At 39.8% G+C, this 17,068-nt stretch overlaps 1 protein-coding gene and 1 long non-coding RNA gene across 2 annotated transcripts; both read left to right on the forward strand.

The window, feature by feature from the left end:
- The first annotated feature begins 506 nt into the window (after positions 1-506).
- Positions 507-1,914, forward strand: LOC112068755 (uncharacterized). Its single transcript, XR_002893620.2, has 3 exons — positions 507-617; positions 979-1,029; positions 1,128-1,914. It is a non-coding gene; the product is annotated as an uncharacterized lncRNA (long non-coding RNA).
- A 178-nt stretch (positions 1,915-2,092) lies between these two features.
- LOC112068746 (adhesion G protein-coupled receptor F4) lies at positions 2,093-10,084 on the forward strand. Its single transcript, XM_024135946.2, has 14 exons — positions 2,093-2,265; positions 3,546-3,655; positions 4,946-5,007; positions 5,095-5,237; positions 5,356-5,583; positions 5,858-6,058; positions 6,183-6,323; positions 6,398-6,576; positions 6,828-6,992; positions 7,275-8,648; positions 8,857-8,898; positions 8,991-9,050; positions 9,304-9,373; positions 9,499-10,084. The coding sequence occupies exons 1-14, from the start codon at positions 2,139-2,141 to the stop codon at positions 9,570-9,572; spliced, it is 2,976 nt and encodes a 991-aa protein (XP_023991714.2). The 5' UTR covers positions 2,093-2,138; the 3' UTR covers positions 9,573-10,084.
- The last annotated feature ends 6,984 nt before the right edge of the window (positions 10,085-17,068 follow it).

Raw genomic sequence — 17,068 nt, forward strand, 5'->3', positions numbered from 1 at the left:
CGAGTCTGCGTCTCTCACATGGGTAGGCAGACCATTCCATAAAAATTGAGATCTATAGGAGAAAGCCCTGCCTCCAGCTGTTTGCTTAGAAATTCTACGGACAATTAGGAGTTCTGCGTCTTGTGACCGTAGCGTACGTGTAGGTATGTACGGCAGGACCAAATCGGAAAGATAGGTAGGAGCAAGCCCATGTAATGGTTTGTAGGTTAGCAGTAAAACCTTGAAATCAGCCCTTGCCTTAACAGGAAGCCAGTGTAGGGAGGCTAGCACTGGAGTAATATGATCAAAGTTTTTGGTTCTAGTCAGGATTCTAGCAGCCGTATTTAGCACTAACTGAAGTTTATTTAGTGCTTTATCCGGGTAGCCGGAAAGTAGAGCATAGCAGTAGTCTAACCTAGAAGTAACAAAGCATGGATTAATATAACTGACTACAGTGACCAGGCTAAGTGCTTTTGAAGGCTAGCAAATATTACTTTCTGAGTTTGTTATGAGTTTCTGTTAATCTGCTTCTTCTCTATCACTATGTTCCCTCCCTGCTGTAGACTCTAGTGCACCTGCACCCACAACACAACAGAGTGCTACAGCTGACCTCACAACACAACTGACCACAGTTACCAGTAAGTGTACGCTAATATATTTTAGTTCAGAACAAAGTTGCATTAACGTGTCACTATCTGTCACAACAGAACTGACACTAGTGACCAGTTAACTAAGAGCTTCTAAAGGCTGGTAAAAACAATTCTAAACATAGTATGAGTTTATATTAATCTGTTTCTTCTTCAATCTATCACTGTGTTGCTTGTCTCTTGGTAGACTTTACTACACCTGCAGCCACAGCAAAACAGACCACTACAGTTGACCCCACAACACAATTTACCAAAGTTACCTGGAAATACAGTCATTAACTGCTGAAAGTAATTTATTCTGAATCTCAGTTCCTCACACATTTGTCACAATCTCTGTTTCTCTCTTGTTAAGACTCTACGACACCTGAGGTCAGCATTACAGAACAAATGACCAAAGTTACCAGTAAGTTTCATCAAGTTCTGGAGAACAAAACTTGTCTGAAGCAAAGTTCACCACCAAAAGATCTGACATTCAATCACCATGTTTCTTCCCTTCTGTAGACTCTACAACAACTCCACCCACAACAGGACAAAGTACTACAGCTGACCCCACAACACAACTGACCACAATTACCAGTATGACGGCTAACATATTTTATTTCAAAACAAAATGGCATTTTTGTTGTCACTATCTGTCACAACAGAACTGACCACATTGACCAGGCTAAGTGCATCTGAAGGCTATCAAATAGTACTTTCTGAGTCATTATGAGTTTCTGTTAATCTGCTTCTTTAGTTTATCACTATGTTACTTCTCTCTTGGTAGACTCTACTACACCTGCAGCTACAATAAAACAGATCAATACAGCTGACCCCACAACACAACCGACCACAGATACTAGTAAATGTCATGAACTTCTGTATAACAAAACCTGTCTAAAGCGGACTCCACCAAACAGACCTAACAATCTATGTTACTTCTCTGCTGTAGACTCTACTGCACCCACAAATACATGAACCACTGAATCAACAACAGCATTAAGTACCAAAACAACACCACCAACTATGATAACACCACCACCAACAACAATTGCAAAACCTGCTGGTGTGTGTAAGAATAGAGGATGTTTCTGAACACTTCTAGATGAATCCTGATCACATTCACCAGTAGGTGAACCATAGTTCACCAAACAGATCTAACAATGTAACAGTCTGCCACTACTGTATATTACCGCGTTGCTGTAGCCTCTGCAACACCTAAGCCCACAACAGAACAGAGAACAACCTCCACAGGTGTTGTTCTGTGATTCACCTACAGTTTTGTACTGTAGCTTTCACTTACTACTACGCCATGTGTCTCTCCCAACAGGAACTACGGTGAAGAGACCAACACCGGAGCAACTGACAAAAACGACACCACCGACCAGCCACGGCACCGGGACGCAGCAACAAACAACCAAACGAGAACGAGGAGCGAGGACGGGAGCGAACGAGATGCAACAATACGCGGGGAGCGCGACCAACACCAACCGAGCGCCGAACAAACGGAACACCTACCAGCAGCCAGCTACCATGACAACAACAACAACAACAACAATACCACCACCAACACCACCAGCACCAACAACAACAGCACCAGCACCAACAACAACAGCACCAGCACCAACAACAACAACAACAACAACTGCAAAACCAACTGGTATGTGTAAGAATAGAAGATGTTTCTGAACACTGCAAAATGAATCCTGATTATGCCATGATAATGAAAAATCATGAATCAATCATGAATATTGACGGGTGAGAAGGTTACAGTGGCTACAACAAAACATGTTAACCTCTCAGCATGAGCAATAGCATTTTGGGGGTATGATCTTTGTGCCTCTGTTAATTTCTCAGTCATCATTATTCACCATTCATTCACGATTATCCATAATCATGGTAGCATCCACATGAATGTAGAAGTGTTCAGAGACATCTTCTATTCTTACTTACGATAAAAGGGTCTCCAAAATGACACAATGCATTATTCACCATTCAGTTCCTATAGGGAAAAATATAATCTGAAACACAAACAAAACATTATGCAAATGATTTCAATGAGTTTGTTCGAGTCACAAGCTTGATTTAGTCATTGAGTGCAAGGAATATGGGAACAAATACTACACTTGTGACTACTTTACTACACTATAAGTACATTTTTTCAAATACTTATGACTTTCTCAAATGTGGGGACTAGATACATAAAGTGCTTTAATTTCTTTATTTTTTTAATATATTTTTTTTATTTTAAAAAATACCCAATTTTCTCCCCAATTTCATGGTATCAGTCAGTTCAGTTCAGTCAGTCTCATCACTGCAACTCCCGTACGGACTCGTGAGAGGCGAAGGTCAAGAGCTGTGCGTCCTCCGAAACACAACCCAACCAAGCCGTACTGCCTCTTGACACAATGCCCACTTAACCCGGAAGCCAGCCGCACCAATGTGTCGGAGGAAACACCGTACACCTGGCGACCGTGTCAGCGTGCACTGTGCCCGGCCAGCCACAGAAGTCACTAGTGCGCGATGGGACAAGGACATCCCTGCCGGCCAAACCTTCCCCTAACCCGGACGATGCTGGAACAATTGTGTGCCACCCCATGGGTCTCCTGGTCGCGGCCGGCTGTGACAGAGCCTGGACTCGAACCCAAAATCTCTAGTGGCACAGCAAGCACTGCCTTAGACCACTGCGCCACTCGAGAGGCCATGTGCTTTCATTTCTAAACGGTAAAACAGATATGTATGAAAATACCCTCAAATAAAAGGACACATTCTGTACTGTTGCCTCATATGAAACATTTGATTTCAATTCCAAAAGGCTGGAGTATAAAACTTCACTGTCCAAATACATATGGAGGGGAGTGAATAAGAGGATATACAGTATAGGTAGCAACAATTCCATTCCATTTAAGCATGTTTGTCATTCTTCTTCTTTTGTTTCAGATATTCTGTTGCTGGCGATGTCCTTCAAAATGATTGGAGATTTCACTAGCGACCTAAATGATAAAAATAGTGACAAATACAAAAAGTACAAAGGCGATATTGAACCAGTTGTAAGTACATGACTCAAGCTATTGTTGGCCCAAGTAAATACTCAAATGCATTAAATAACTATTCATACAATTATCCAGCCAGGGTACATTTTCAGTGTAATGATTATGAATGCTTCGGATGTACACTATGTATACAAAAGTATGTGGACACCCCTTCAAATTAGTGGATTCGGCTATTTCAACCACACCCATTACTGACAGGTGTATAAAACCAAGCCATGCAATCTCCATAGGAAACATTGGCAGTAGAACTAAAGAGCTCAGTGGCTTTCAACATGGCTGTTATTGTGAAGTGAAAACGTCTAGAAGCAACAACGGCTCAGCCGCGAAGTGGTAGGCCACACGAGCTCACAGAACGGGACCGCAGTGCTGAAGAGCATTGCGCGTAAAAATTGTCTGTCCTTGGTTGCAACCCTCACAACCAAGTTCCAAACTGCCTCGGGAAGCAATGTCAGCACAATAACTTTTTGTCGGGAGCTTTATGAAATGGGCTTCCATTGCCGAGCAGCCGCACACAAGCCTAAGATCACCATGCGCAATGCTAAACATCGGCTGGAGTGGTGTAAAGCTCACCGCCATTGGACTCTGGAGCAGTGGAAATGCGTTCTCTGGAGTGATGGATCACGCTTCACCATCTGGCAGTCCGACAAACTAATCTGGGTTTGGCGGATGCCAGGAGAACGCTACCTGCCCAAATGCATAGTTCCAACTGTAAAGTTTGGTGGAGGAGGAATAATGGTCTGTGGCTGTTTTTCATGGTTCAGGCTCCTTAGCTCCAGTGAAGGGAAATCTTAACGCTACAGCGTACAATGACATTCTAGATGATTCTGTGCTTCCAACATTGTGGCAACAGTTTGGGGAAGGCCCTTTTCTGTTTCAGCCTGATAATGCCCCCGTGCACAAAGCGAGGTCCATACAGAAATGGTTTGTCGAGATCGTTGTGGAAGAACTTGACTGGCCTGAACAGAGCCCTGACCTCAACCCCATCGAACACCTTTGGGATGAATTGGAACGCCAACTGCGAGCCAGGCCTAATTGCCCAACATCACCTCACTAATGCTCTTGTGGCTGAAAGGAATCAAGTCCCCACAGCAATGTTCCAACATCTAGTGGAAAGCCTTCCAGAAGAGTGGCTGTTGTAGCAGCAAAAGGGGGGACCAACTCCATATTAATGCCCATGATTTTGAAATGAGATGTTCGACGAGCAGGMTTCCACATACTTTTGGTCATGTAGTGCATTGGAAACATTGCGATTTTGTTTTACATGATCAATATCATTATCTCACACAGATCCGGGCCCAGTATAGGAACAACATGCCAGGGTTTATTTCAGCAACATTGACAAGTTTCAGGTAGGTATCTACTGTTGTTATGGAAGTAAGCTGTTTCCATTCAACATGTATTTATTTCTYTATTCTCTCTTTGGTTCCTGTTAACAGCCGTGGAAGTGTTATAGCCAACTTTGATGTTAGGACCACAGCTGCAGACCCCACTGAAATTACCAAAGCTAATGCTGGACTTGCAACATCACTTTCAGCTGATTATCAAGTTGATATGAGCTCTTTCAATATTATTTATAACAGTAAGTCCTTAAAAACGTTCTCAAATCACATTATTGCAAATTCTTATGACCAAAAAAAAGATGCTTTAAATATCGGTCTACAAAACTGTTGACCACGAATTTCTCAATCTATTCCAAGGTAGCACGGTATTAAGTTATAAACCAACTACCATTTACTCTGGTGGCACCATGACTCTGGAGTGTGGACCACCTCCTGATAATGTAAAGATGGGCATTATTAGAAACGTTGAGTGGAAACGAAAGGGAAGAGTTTTAACATCGACTGGAAGGTTCAACATCAGTACAGATGATTTTGCATCACAAAAGACAAAACTTGGTATCAAAACTGTAATTGCTGAGGATGAAGGTAAGTTGAAGAGTGCATTTTTTACGCTTATTTTTTTTATACAATTAAACTACCCTGGCAGGAAAGCAGGAGTCTATAGTCTAAATATTATCAATTGTGTAATGACAATTTTATGACCTTTTTTTAATCACTGTTACATTTTGGTTTCTATAACATTGAAATCTCAAAACCCAGAGCATACCCACCCAAAGTTAAAGAAGACAAAGGGATGATACATTTGTTCTGCCCAGATATTGTTTCTTGACTCAACAATGTCAATATTGTTTCATCCCAGGGAAATATGAATGCACTCTGAAGAGTGACGAAATCTATTTCTACCAAACGGGTCAAATTGAAATCAAAGATGCTCCCATTATTCAAACGAATACAGAAATCAATACCAAATGTGTGGTGGGGAAAGGTCCGCCATTGGAGTGTTGTGTGCAGACTCCCTATAAACTAATGTGGAAAGAAGGCAATGTAGAATTGCTCACAAGTAAGTGTTAGTTGATAATCAGACTTCCTTTTCAATATGACAAGAGACCAAATAAATGAATGCATAAACCATGTTGTCTACATTATAACAATCTGACATTTTTTTTTACATGTATTATTTATAGATGAGACTCCTGACAATTGCATTAAATATAACTATACAATTCAAAACTGTGATGGATCATCAAAAGTTGTCACATTAACATGCCAAGTGAAAGACCCAACAGGATATGAAAAGACTACAAAATTGACTATTTTCGTAGGAGGTAAGTACAGTATTTTCTGTCTTTGAATATAGTATTTGCTGTTTCAAATTTCTGAAAAAAAATATGTTTTCTAGCTATAATTTGCAACGATCTGGAATATGGTAGTGGCCAAGAGAAAGACACATCAGTGGCACCATGTAATAAAGGTGAGGATGGAAGAAAGACAGCGATTTGTGAAAGCAGTAGAAGTTGGAAACTTCAGAGTGACACTTGTGTCTTGACTGCAATCAATGAGCTACTAACCTCATCTCAGGTAATACTTTTTAATAACACCTACCATGACTGGTAAACCCTAGCAATCGTTGTCTTAACTGTATTTATAATTTGGAGCATGATTTTCTGTTGTTGTTATCCATTTGAAGGAAAACTAATTTGTACGATTTGAGAGTTTTGTAAGCAATTATGATATTTATTTATTTTCAAACATGTCTCTCTTAGATGTCCTAAATGTAAGTGTATGACATACAGTATATTTTCTAAGTATAATCCTATCTTCCTCTGCAGGACTTGAAAGAGGCAACAGTTGAAGAATTTTTAACAAAACTTAATAATACCTCTGTCGATCTAAAAGATCAAATCGTTAGTTCAAGTGCAACTATTTCGACCATTGTTGATATTCTGAGAATTGTTGCAAGTGTTTCAAAGAACATCAGCCAGTCTGAGATAAAGGTATGTTGAAAACAAACATAACAAGCACAGATAAACTGTAGAGATCAGTGCAAGAGAAACAAAAATATACAGTTTATCAGTTCACTTGGTTTTAGTATACTTTGAATGCATGAAGTTTGGAAAATAAGTTGATGCTTTAAATAAACTAAAACTAATGAAATACACTTAAGTTTATTGATAGTGGTGAGATAAGCATAAGTGCATGTTTTGCTTAAAATAAAAATTWAAAAAAGTATTAACATTAAGTTTGGACCTAACTCAGATTTCTCATTGACTCCCCAGAACATTCTAGAAACAGTGAATGTCCTAGTTTCTGATGAAGCAAAACAATCCTGGACCTTTCTCAATGCCGACCAAAATAAGAACACCAGCTCTAGTTTACTGGGCTCCATGGAATTTTTTGCAGGTTCTCTCCCAACAAAGTCCTTTAGTGTGACAACAAAGCTAATTCTGTTAAACCAAGACACATTTGACAACTCATTCAGGGCAGACTTAAATTCAAGTGTGTTGATAGAGATTCCAGAGACTAATTCCAATCACCTCACCATCACCACTCTAACGTTCTACTCCCTCAGTAATGTGTTGCCAGCCAGGAACGGCAGCAATCAAAGTGTCAATGACAACATCATCAATGGACTTGTAGTGCTGGTGAAGTTGAATGGAACGACTAAAAATGTCTCATTGAGCTTCGATAAGGTGAACAAGTCGCTCACATACAATCCTCAGTGTGTTTTCTGGAACTTCAGCCTTTTTAACAGCCTTGGAGGATGGGATAACGCAGGATGTAAAGTGATGTCTAATGAGGAGGGCCAGGTCACCTGTCACTGTAACCATCTGACCTCTTTCTCCATTTTGATGTCATCTTCCATTCCGAAAGTGATTCAAGATGCTTTGGATATAATCACTTATGTTGGAGTTGGCATATCGATGGGTAGCTTAGTCATTTGTCTCATCATTGAGGCTTGTGTATGGAAGGCCATGACCAGAAACAACACCTCTTACATGCGCCATGTCTCCATTGTGAACATCGCTGTGTCTCTCCTGATTGCTGACATTTGGTTCATTATTGGTGCATCAATATCAAAAAATACCCTTGAAAACCCAGGCGAAGAGACCACAACACCTATACCGGCATGTTCTGCAGCTACGTTTTTCATTCACTTTTTCTACCTTGCTCTGTTCTTTTGGATGCTGATCTCAGGCCTTCTCCTTTTCTATCGGACCGTCTTGGTTTTCTCCCATATGTCAAAATCAACTATGCTGGCTATTGGCTTCTCAGTAGGCTATGGGGCACCTCTTATCATTGCTGTTATTACTGTGGCAGCAACAGCTCCAAGTGGTGGATACATCAATGAAAACCAGGCATGTTGGCTCAACTGGGACAAGACAAGGGCTCTCCTTGCTTTTGTGATCCCTGCACTGACCATAGTGGTCATCAACTTTTTGATCCTGATTGTGGTTCTGTACAAAATGCTGAGGAGAGGCGTGGGGGATGCTACCCAGCCAGATGAGAGAAATGCTGTTGTGGTCATTGCCAGGTGTCTGGCCATTCTGACTCCATTCTTTGGCCTTACCTGGGGACTGGGAGTAGGAACCATGGTTGATCCAACAAATAAGGGAATCCATATTGTATTTGCCCTCTTCAATTCACTACAGGTAAACTGAATACATTGGTGTATTATTTTCCATAATAGTGCCATACACTGAAATCTTTATTTCATTTTTATTTTCCAACTGAAAGCTGCAAGTAATGAGTTCTGATGTAAAATGTCAACATGTTTACAACTACATTTGTTTTCATGAAAATTGAACAACATTAGCAACATTGTATTATGTACATTAATCTTTAATCTTTCTTAAAAAGGGTTTCTTTGTTTTGGTGTTTGGAACACTTTTAGACGGCAAGGTATGTGTTTGAAAAGTCATACATTTTTTGTTTATACCCTCTTTGTATGCAAGAGTGTTGTGATTTTTTATTGAATGGTCCTGTGCTTTCAGATCCGGTCAGCTATAGCAGGAACGTTCTCTTCCATCCTCCCAGGCTCTGACCGTACGAGGGTAAGTACATCTCTTCACACCATTTCTTCTATATTTACCTCAAATGATTCATGTTAATTACATGTGTACTATGTGCACTGATGATCCTTGTAATTAGACATGTTTTGCAATTTCAGAAATCCCAAGTTAAACCATAAGTTTAATGGGCTGTTTTTGGCCTTCCTCATAGACTTGAATCTCTCTGATAAGACTTACTACTGTATCAGCAAATATTGATTGCCCAATGAGTGTATATCATTTTTTTCCATTCCAGAGTACCAGTGGTGGCGCGGCAACATCATCAACCAGTGCATTAAACTTCATCCGAAGAAGGATAAGGAGGAGTAAGCTCACCATTTTTTATGAATTTTGAAATTATCACAGTTCTTTAAATATTTGTTTTGTTAAATAATCACCCTGCCTTGCTTTATATAACAAACCAACTGTTTGACTTCTCTTGCTTTGACAGATGTCTACAATGTTTCAGAAGCTGCAAATTCTTCCAATAGCACTGGTGCTACAGAGTCTTTCATCAACACCTAAAAGTACCCAATTGTCATACTTGAGTAAAAGTATAGATACCTTAATATGAAGTTACACAAGTAAAAGTCCCCCAGTAAAATACTATTTGAGTAAAATTATTTGTTTTTAAATATACTTAAGTATCCAAATGAAATGTAATTGATAAAAGCACCATCACTCAGTTGCAGTGGTGGAAGAAGTACTCAATTGTCATACTTGAGTAAAAGTAAAGATATGTATCACTTTATTTTAAGCAAAGCAGATGGCACCATTTTTTTGTCATTTACAAAAGATGCATTTGTGTTTAGTGAGTCCAGATCAGAAGCAGAAGGGATGATCATGTGTTTTCTTGATAAGTGTGTGAATTGGACCATTTTCCTGTCCTGCTAAGCATTCAAAAAGTAACGAGTACTTTTGGGTGTCAGGTAAAATGTATGGAGTAAAAAGTACATTCTTTTATTTAGGAATGTAGTGAAGTAAAAGTAAAAGTTGTCAAAAATATAAGTAGTATAAATATAAATAGTAAAGTAAGGTACAGATACCTAAAGCAACACTTGAGTGGTTTAAGGGGAAACATTTAAATGTCTTGGAATGGCCTAGTCAAAGCCCAGACCTCAATCCAATTGAGAATCTGTGGTATGACTTAAAGATCACTGCACACCAGCAGAACCCATCCAACTTGAAGTAGCTGGAGAAGTTTTGCCTTGAAAAATGGGCAAAAATCCCAGTGGCTAGATGTATACATTTAACGTAGAACTATAACTAACAATTTTACAAGCGATTCAGGTTTCCAAAGATACAGTAGCAATATTCAAATATAATAGATGACCAGACAATTACAGGAACTTATGAAGGTCAATTAGCTGCATTGGTACAGACAAGTGCTAACTGTATGACAGAGAATTCGCCTTTTTTTAAATACATTTTTACTTAATTTTTACTCCATACTTTATGTTAAGCTATGGTTTTCCATATTGTTGCCATTACCACTTATGCGCGTTGTATTAAGACATGTTATACAGCTGCTATTGACTTTTCTTATGTAATGGCATATTTTAAATGTGTACAATTTATTGTTGAAGAGGCTTCTACAGTAGATCATGTTGGATACACAAGTAGTAACAAAGACTTTTGTCTCGTTGAACCTGTCTCACAGACGGTGTTGCTGCAACTCGATAAAAAAAGTCTTGGTTCAACCATCTACCCAATAAAGATGCCGTGTTTGCCATATTCACTGTATGATTTCTGCTTTCCCGATGACTTTGCACCACACTGATCAAATTAAATCAAAGTGTATTTGTCACGTGCGTTCACCTTACGGTGAAATGCCTACTTACAGGCCCTTACCAACAGTGCAATTTTTAAGTAAAAAATAGGTATTTGGTGAACAATAGATAAATAAATAAATAAAAACAACAGTAAAAAGACATTGAAAAATAACAGTAGCGAGGCTATAACAGGAGCGAGGCTATATACAGGCACCGGTTAGTCAGGCTAATTGAGGTAGTATGTACATGTAGGTATGGTTAAAGTGACTATGCATATATGATAAAAAGAGAGTAGCAGTAGCGTAAAAGAGGGGTTTGCGGGTGGTGGGTGGTGGGTGGTGGGTGGTGGGTGGTGGGAGGTGGGACACATTGCAGATAGTCCGGGTAGCCAATGTGCGGGGGCAACGGTTTGTCGGGCTAAATGAGGTCGTATGTACATGAATGTATAGTTAAAGTGACTATTCATATATGATAAACAGAGAGTAGCAGCGTAAAAGAGGGGTGGGGGGCGGGACACAATGCAAAAAGTCTGGTTAGCCATTTGATTACCTGTTCAGGAGTCTTATGGCTTTGGGGTAAAAACTGTTGAGAAGCCTTTTGGCCTTAGACTTGGCGCTCCGGTACCGCTTGCCATGCGGTAGCAGAGAGAACTGGGGTGGCTGGGGTATTTTACTATTTTTAAGGTCATCCTCTGACACTGCCTGGTGTAGAGGTCCTGGATGGCAGGCAGTTTAGTCCCAGTGATGTACTGGGCCAAACGCACTACCCTTCGTAGTGCCTTGCGGTCGGAGGCCGAGCAGTTGCCATACCAGGCGGTGATGCAACCCGTCAGGATGCTCTCGATGTTGCAGTTGTAGAACCTTTTGAGGATCTAAGGACCCACGCCAAATATTTTTAGTTTCCTGAGGGGGAATAGGCTTTGTTGTGCCCTCTTCACAACTGTCTTGGTGTGTTTGGACCATTCTACTCTGTTGGTGATGTGGACACCAAGGAACTTGAAGCTATCAACCTGCTCCACTACAGCCCCATCGATGAGAATTGGGGCGTGCTCGGCCCTCCTTTTCCGGTAGTCCACAATCATCTCCTTAGTCTTATTCTGACACCATCGGGCCAGGTCTCTGACCTCCTCCCTATAGGCTGTCTCGTCAAATCTCCGATTTGGCTCAAGGAATAAGGGAGAATTAAAACCTGTCGTTTCGCTATATGGGCCAACAATTATAAAAGTATGCTGAATGTTTTGCTGTGTCGTCTATAAGACCTCTTAAGGAAGGATCTCTTACTTACAGTACGCTTTTTTATGCCAAGTAGTTCTTGCAGAATGCTTTTTCCATCTTTAATGATCTTGGTGTGTCTGTCTGTGAACTTCACTATAAAAATGTCTGAGTTTCCTGAAGAGGTTGAATCATTTGTGTGACAACCAAACAAGGTAAGTTTAACTTTTTTCTCAATTAAAATGTGTTTCAAAATAATGCTCAAGTGCTTGACCGAATTAATACTTTTTGGTCTGACTTCACTTTTGAATGCAATTCATTTTACCCTTGATTTCTGGATTACACTTGATTGCAGGAATAGATTGTCATACATCAGTGAATTTATTTTGTGAGACACAAACATTTGAAGGAAGGTATGAGGGTGTTGAGAGAAGATGAATTTCCCTACATTTCACATTGACAAGTCACCTCAAAAACACTACTCGACTACAACGTAACCAAACATTCTCAATCTTATCTATAATGAATTCTGCCAATCTGACAAATGTTAAGTAGATTTTGAAAGAGGACCATCAATTTGTGACGGAGAGGGGTGCAGTTAGTGTGGTTTTGTGATTACATTTGTGGTTGTGCTAGAATTTATACATGTGCAGTAGGCTCATATTGTAGTTCCTCAAAGACGCTTCATACCAGTTCTCCAATGAATTATCTTTTACCATCAGTCATCACGCTCCTTTAGCTTTTCATCCTATTAAAAAGCATGAGAAAATGACAATGCCAAGTGTAGAGTGATTTTCACTTTCCACTGGGACTGGAAAGTGGGTCAGAAGGATATTAAATGTACTTTTGAACCGACTTGACAGTTGAAGCAAATCAGATTGTTTGGGTTTATGTTTCCAAACTATATTCCAGGAATGGCTTTGCCAAATGAACGGGGGTATATTGTCACCCTCCTGATACTGTGGTGCAATTTGGAAACACGGTTTTGTTTTGAAATTTCAAGCTTCTTTTTGCAGGTAAGAAATCCATTTGTGGTATGTCAGATCTAGGAAAATATAGGAAAAGAAAAGTTGACATTGATACATCCAATACAACCTAAAGAATATCACTTTTTTCGTCTCTAATTAGAGGGAATTTTATACAAAATCAAACAGTCCCCTGAAGAATGATAAACCATGTTTCTCAAATCATAATAACCCAAACATGTTGGCATTTTGAAAAAGATTGTAACTCCCAATATCAGATCACAAGGGGAAGCTATAACATGAGAAAATATCTGAATTCTAAAACTTCAACTATTGCAAAGCCAAACAAGCTCAAATTTACATTACCATTCAAAAGATAATGTTGATAATATTAAAAACATAATATTAAAAAGATAATATTAAGATGTTGAACATAATAATTTTAACTTCACAGGAATCTCATCATTCTATAGGAAGAAGCGAGGTGGGCGATAGTGACTATTTGAAGTGGTTTCACTGACTTTGGCTAAGATAATAAGAAACATTATTTTTGTCTCAAATGTACCCCATACTGTAATCAGAATGATCACATTTCCTCCCATAACCTTATCTTACTCGGAGCCCTCACAGGTTACACAAAGCCTTTGGAGCACATCATCAATGTAGAAGTTACATCAGGCTATACAGTTGAAGTCGGAAGTTTACATACACCTTAGCCAAATACATTTAAACTCAGTTTTTCACAATTCCTGGCATTTAATCCTAGAAAACAATACCTGTCTTAGGTCAGGTAGGATCACCACTTTATTTTAAGAATGTGAAATGTCAGAATAATAGTAGGTATTATTTGGAAATTGCCACCAAGGATGAACCAGACTTGTGGAGGTCTACAATTTTTTTTCTGAAGTCTTCGCTGATTTCTTTAGATTTTCCCATGATGTCAAGTTAAGAGGCACTGAGTTTGAAGGTAGGAAAAAATACATCCACAGGTTGAAATACATCCACAGGTACACCTCCAATTGACTCAAATTATGTCAATTAGCCTATCAGAACCTTCTAAAGCCATGACATAATTTTCTGGAATTTTTCAAGCTGTTTAAAGGCACAGTCAACTTAGTGTATGTAACTTCTGACCCACTGGAATTGTGATACAGTGAATTATTAGTGAAATAATCTGTCAGTAAACAWTTGTTGGAAAAATTACTTGTGTCATGCACAAAGTAGATGTCCTAACCGACTTGCCAAAACTAAGTTTTGTTAACAAGAAATTTGTGGAYTGGTTGAAAAACGAGTTTTAATGACTCCAACCTAAATGTATGTAAACATCCGACTTCAACTGTACATATGTTACGGATACAGGTATCCTGTCTGTGTGTATCCTGTGTGTGTATTTATTTTCTCTCCTTCTCCCCCTCACAGGTGGCAATCATCATTCCCCAATCAGTCACCAATCAGTCGCTAATCAGAAGACACCTGCTCCTTTTCTCTTACCCTATCACATTCCCTTTCCCTTGTTTTAAAAACCCTGTCAGTTGTTTTCTCAAGAGTTTGATCTCTCTGTCATGCAATCTCTCTCTAGATCGCTTGTGGTTTGCAACTACATGTCACTTTGTCCGTTACCCTGTGAGTATTGTTTTGTTATGGTGTTTGACTGTTTTGTTTTGATGGTGGGAAAAGGGGGTACCAAGACAAGTTGCCCATGGGCATACACTACCCGTAGGAATACTTTGTCTAAGAACACTAGTTAGAACTGCGCGGGCCACCCACTGTATTTTTGGTTAGTTAGCTAGCTGTTGTTGAAACAGGTAGTCTAACTTAGGGGTGTTTTTGGATATTTGTTTCTTTCCTTGGGTCCAGCTCAGCCCCTTTTCCTGCCCCCCTTTACTGTGTGTTTACCAAATAATGAGTGTATGACGGTAATTTAGTTGTCTGTGGTTTTTCGTTCTCACTTACTTTTTCACTAATATAATTTGCATGAGTTATGTTACGGGTCTCGTTACCATCACCCCTAGACTGCTGGGAAAAAGGGATTCGTAACAACCTGCATAACAGCCATTAGGTCATCCGTGTGTGCTTTCAGTCTCCCTTCACACAACAACTCTACTAAAATCTCCCAGGTTGAAATGATCATGAGTAAGCACATTGGAGGACAGGCTCCTCATCCCACTGGGTACACACTGGTTGACTCAATGTTTCAATGTAATTTCTCAACATATTGTGATGTGGAAAATACATTGGACTGGGAAAAGTCATCTACCAGTATTGTTTTAATCTAATTTCAACCAGCGTTGTAAACAATGAAATTAGGTTAACTTCAACTTAACTACATTGACTAAACCTGACTAACAGGTTGTTACAGAATTCTAATTTCAACATGATCATCAGAACTATGTATACGTTAATTGTATTCAGGATGAAAAAGTGGGTGGTTGAAATGATGTTGAATGTCATATTTCATAAGACATATTTTATTTGACCTTATTTCAATGTTGATAGTAAAATGGTATGGTTGAATCAATGTCATGTTATCAACCTAAATAGAGGTATATTTACATAAAATGTGAAGCCACTGTCCAATGAGTCCTACTGGTATGTGAGGGGTAATGCCCTTGAGTGAGAACAAGTCTACCATCCAGATGCCTACATCTACGTACGCTGCTTAGCTTCAGAAACAAGTTATGTCGGATTCAGCTGAGCTGCTTGTGCACACAAATGCGATCCCATGTAGTCCTCGCACATATCATGGTGCTGGCCCTGTTGATGATTCGTTACTAGAGAAATGAGACCAAGTCAATACGCTGGACAGGGTGGAACAGTATTTAGTAAGACAGTTTATTCAATGTAAAGATATCTGGCAAATCGTGCAGRACGGCCCCTTCTGTCTGACTCGTATGGAATCGTCGGAAAAGAGASCGCTCTAAACAGTTTGTACWGGTTATKTAGGCAACAAGTAAAGTAGGTTGATCTTGTAGTCTGGCCTTCCGATTGGTCGATCTGGGTCGTGGGTAGTCCTGTCCGGGCCTGATGTCGACGTTCCATTGGCTCTTCACACAGTTCTTTGTCTTAAAGTCTCATCCTTGAGCAGAATGCATGTGCGTTTGTTTTCACAGGGGCCTATTCATGGGGGAGGGGAGTGTGTGTGGGTCTGTGGTTATTTATAAGGGTACAAAGTGTGGGGGTATAGTGGGGGATGGGTGCATGTTGTGCCAAGTATAGCTTGTGTTGAGAAGTTGTTAAAAACAAGTTACCAGTATCATTACAATTTCTTACAGCCCTCAGTTTTTCCATGTCAGATTACATTCGGCGGTAAATAATTAAGAAATTGCAAAGTTAAATAACAGCTCTTATACAGTAAATACATGTCACAGAGAATGTGTATAGGCTATACTCAAACACATTTTTTCCATCTGCCACATCCTCGGGTACAGCACACAGCATATGTGCCCAAGCAACCCTCTCACAAACCCAGGACCTGCATTTTGCTCTGTTTCCTTTCTTTTTGTTTTCTCCTTTTCGTTAATGCTAAAAGGTCATGCTAAAATAGACAAAGTCATGTCATGAGTGAGATCAGTTGAACACAATAGATGTTTTGTATGTATATTATGTGTATTCTTCTACTGCTTAAGTCACTCTTTTCATGACCAACCTGACTTTACATCAGTTGAAGCTTGTGTGTGTGTTATATTTGAGTTTCTTTTTCCTGTTGGCCTTTTTCTCTTTCTTTGGGTAAATGGACAAAGGCAGGTTCCTCTAAATTTAGTTTGGTGGGTGCTATCCGGAGTCCTTGGGACGCCCCCATGTTGCGCATGCGTTGGATATCTCTAATCACAATCCAACAGCCGTCTCAAGCTTTGTAGGCGTTACCAAGTTTAGATGGCRAGAGATACTTAGACAAAGGAGCGGCTGGCTACTAAGAATATATGTTTAGATCCTGACAGGCAGACTCAAAAATCCTGACAGAATTATTATGTTAATAGCGCGCTAATGTTACTCCATCTTGTCAGGAGCTAGCCTGCTCGATAGCTAGCTAGTTAGCAGAGCAATGCAGCCAATTATACCACAGACAGAAGGGG

Source organism: Salvelinus sp. IW2-2015, unplaced genomic scaffold (assembly GCF_002910315.2).
Source record: "Salvelinus sp. IW2-2015 unplaced genomic scaffold, ASM291031v2 Un_scaffold690, whole genome shotgun sequence".
NCBI classification, from domain to species: domain Eukaryota; kingdom Metazoa; phylum Chordata; class Actinopteri; order Salmoniformes; family Salmonidae; genus Salvelinus; species Salvelinus sp. IW2-2015.

What these genes read in the sequence shown, in the direction of transcription:
- LOC112068746 (XM_024135946.2), top strand. Translation starts at nt 2,139, where the DNA reads ATGACAACAACAACAACAACAACAATACCACCACCAACACCACCAGCA. An exon ending in TTTCAATATTATTTATAACA is followed by an intron (nt 5,238 to 5,355) that starts GTAAGTCCTTAA and finishes ATCTATTCCAAG; the next exon opens with GTAGCACGGTATTAAGTTAT. An exon ending in CAATGTAGAATTGCTCACAA is followed by an intron (nt 6,059 to 6,182) that starts GTAAGTGTTAGT and finishes TATTATTTATAG; the next exon opens with ATGAGACTCCTGACAATTGC.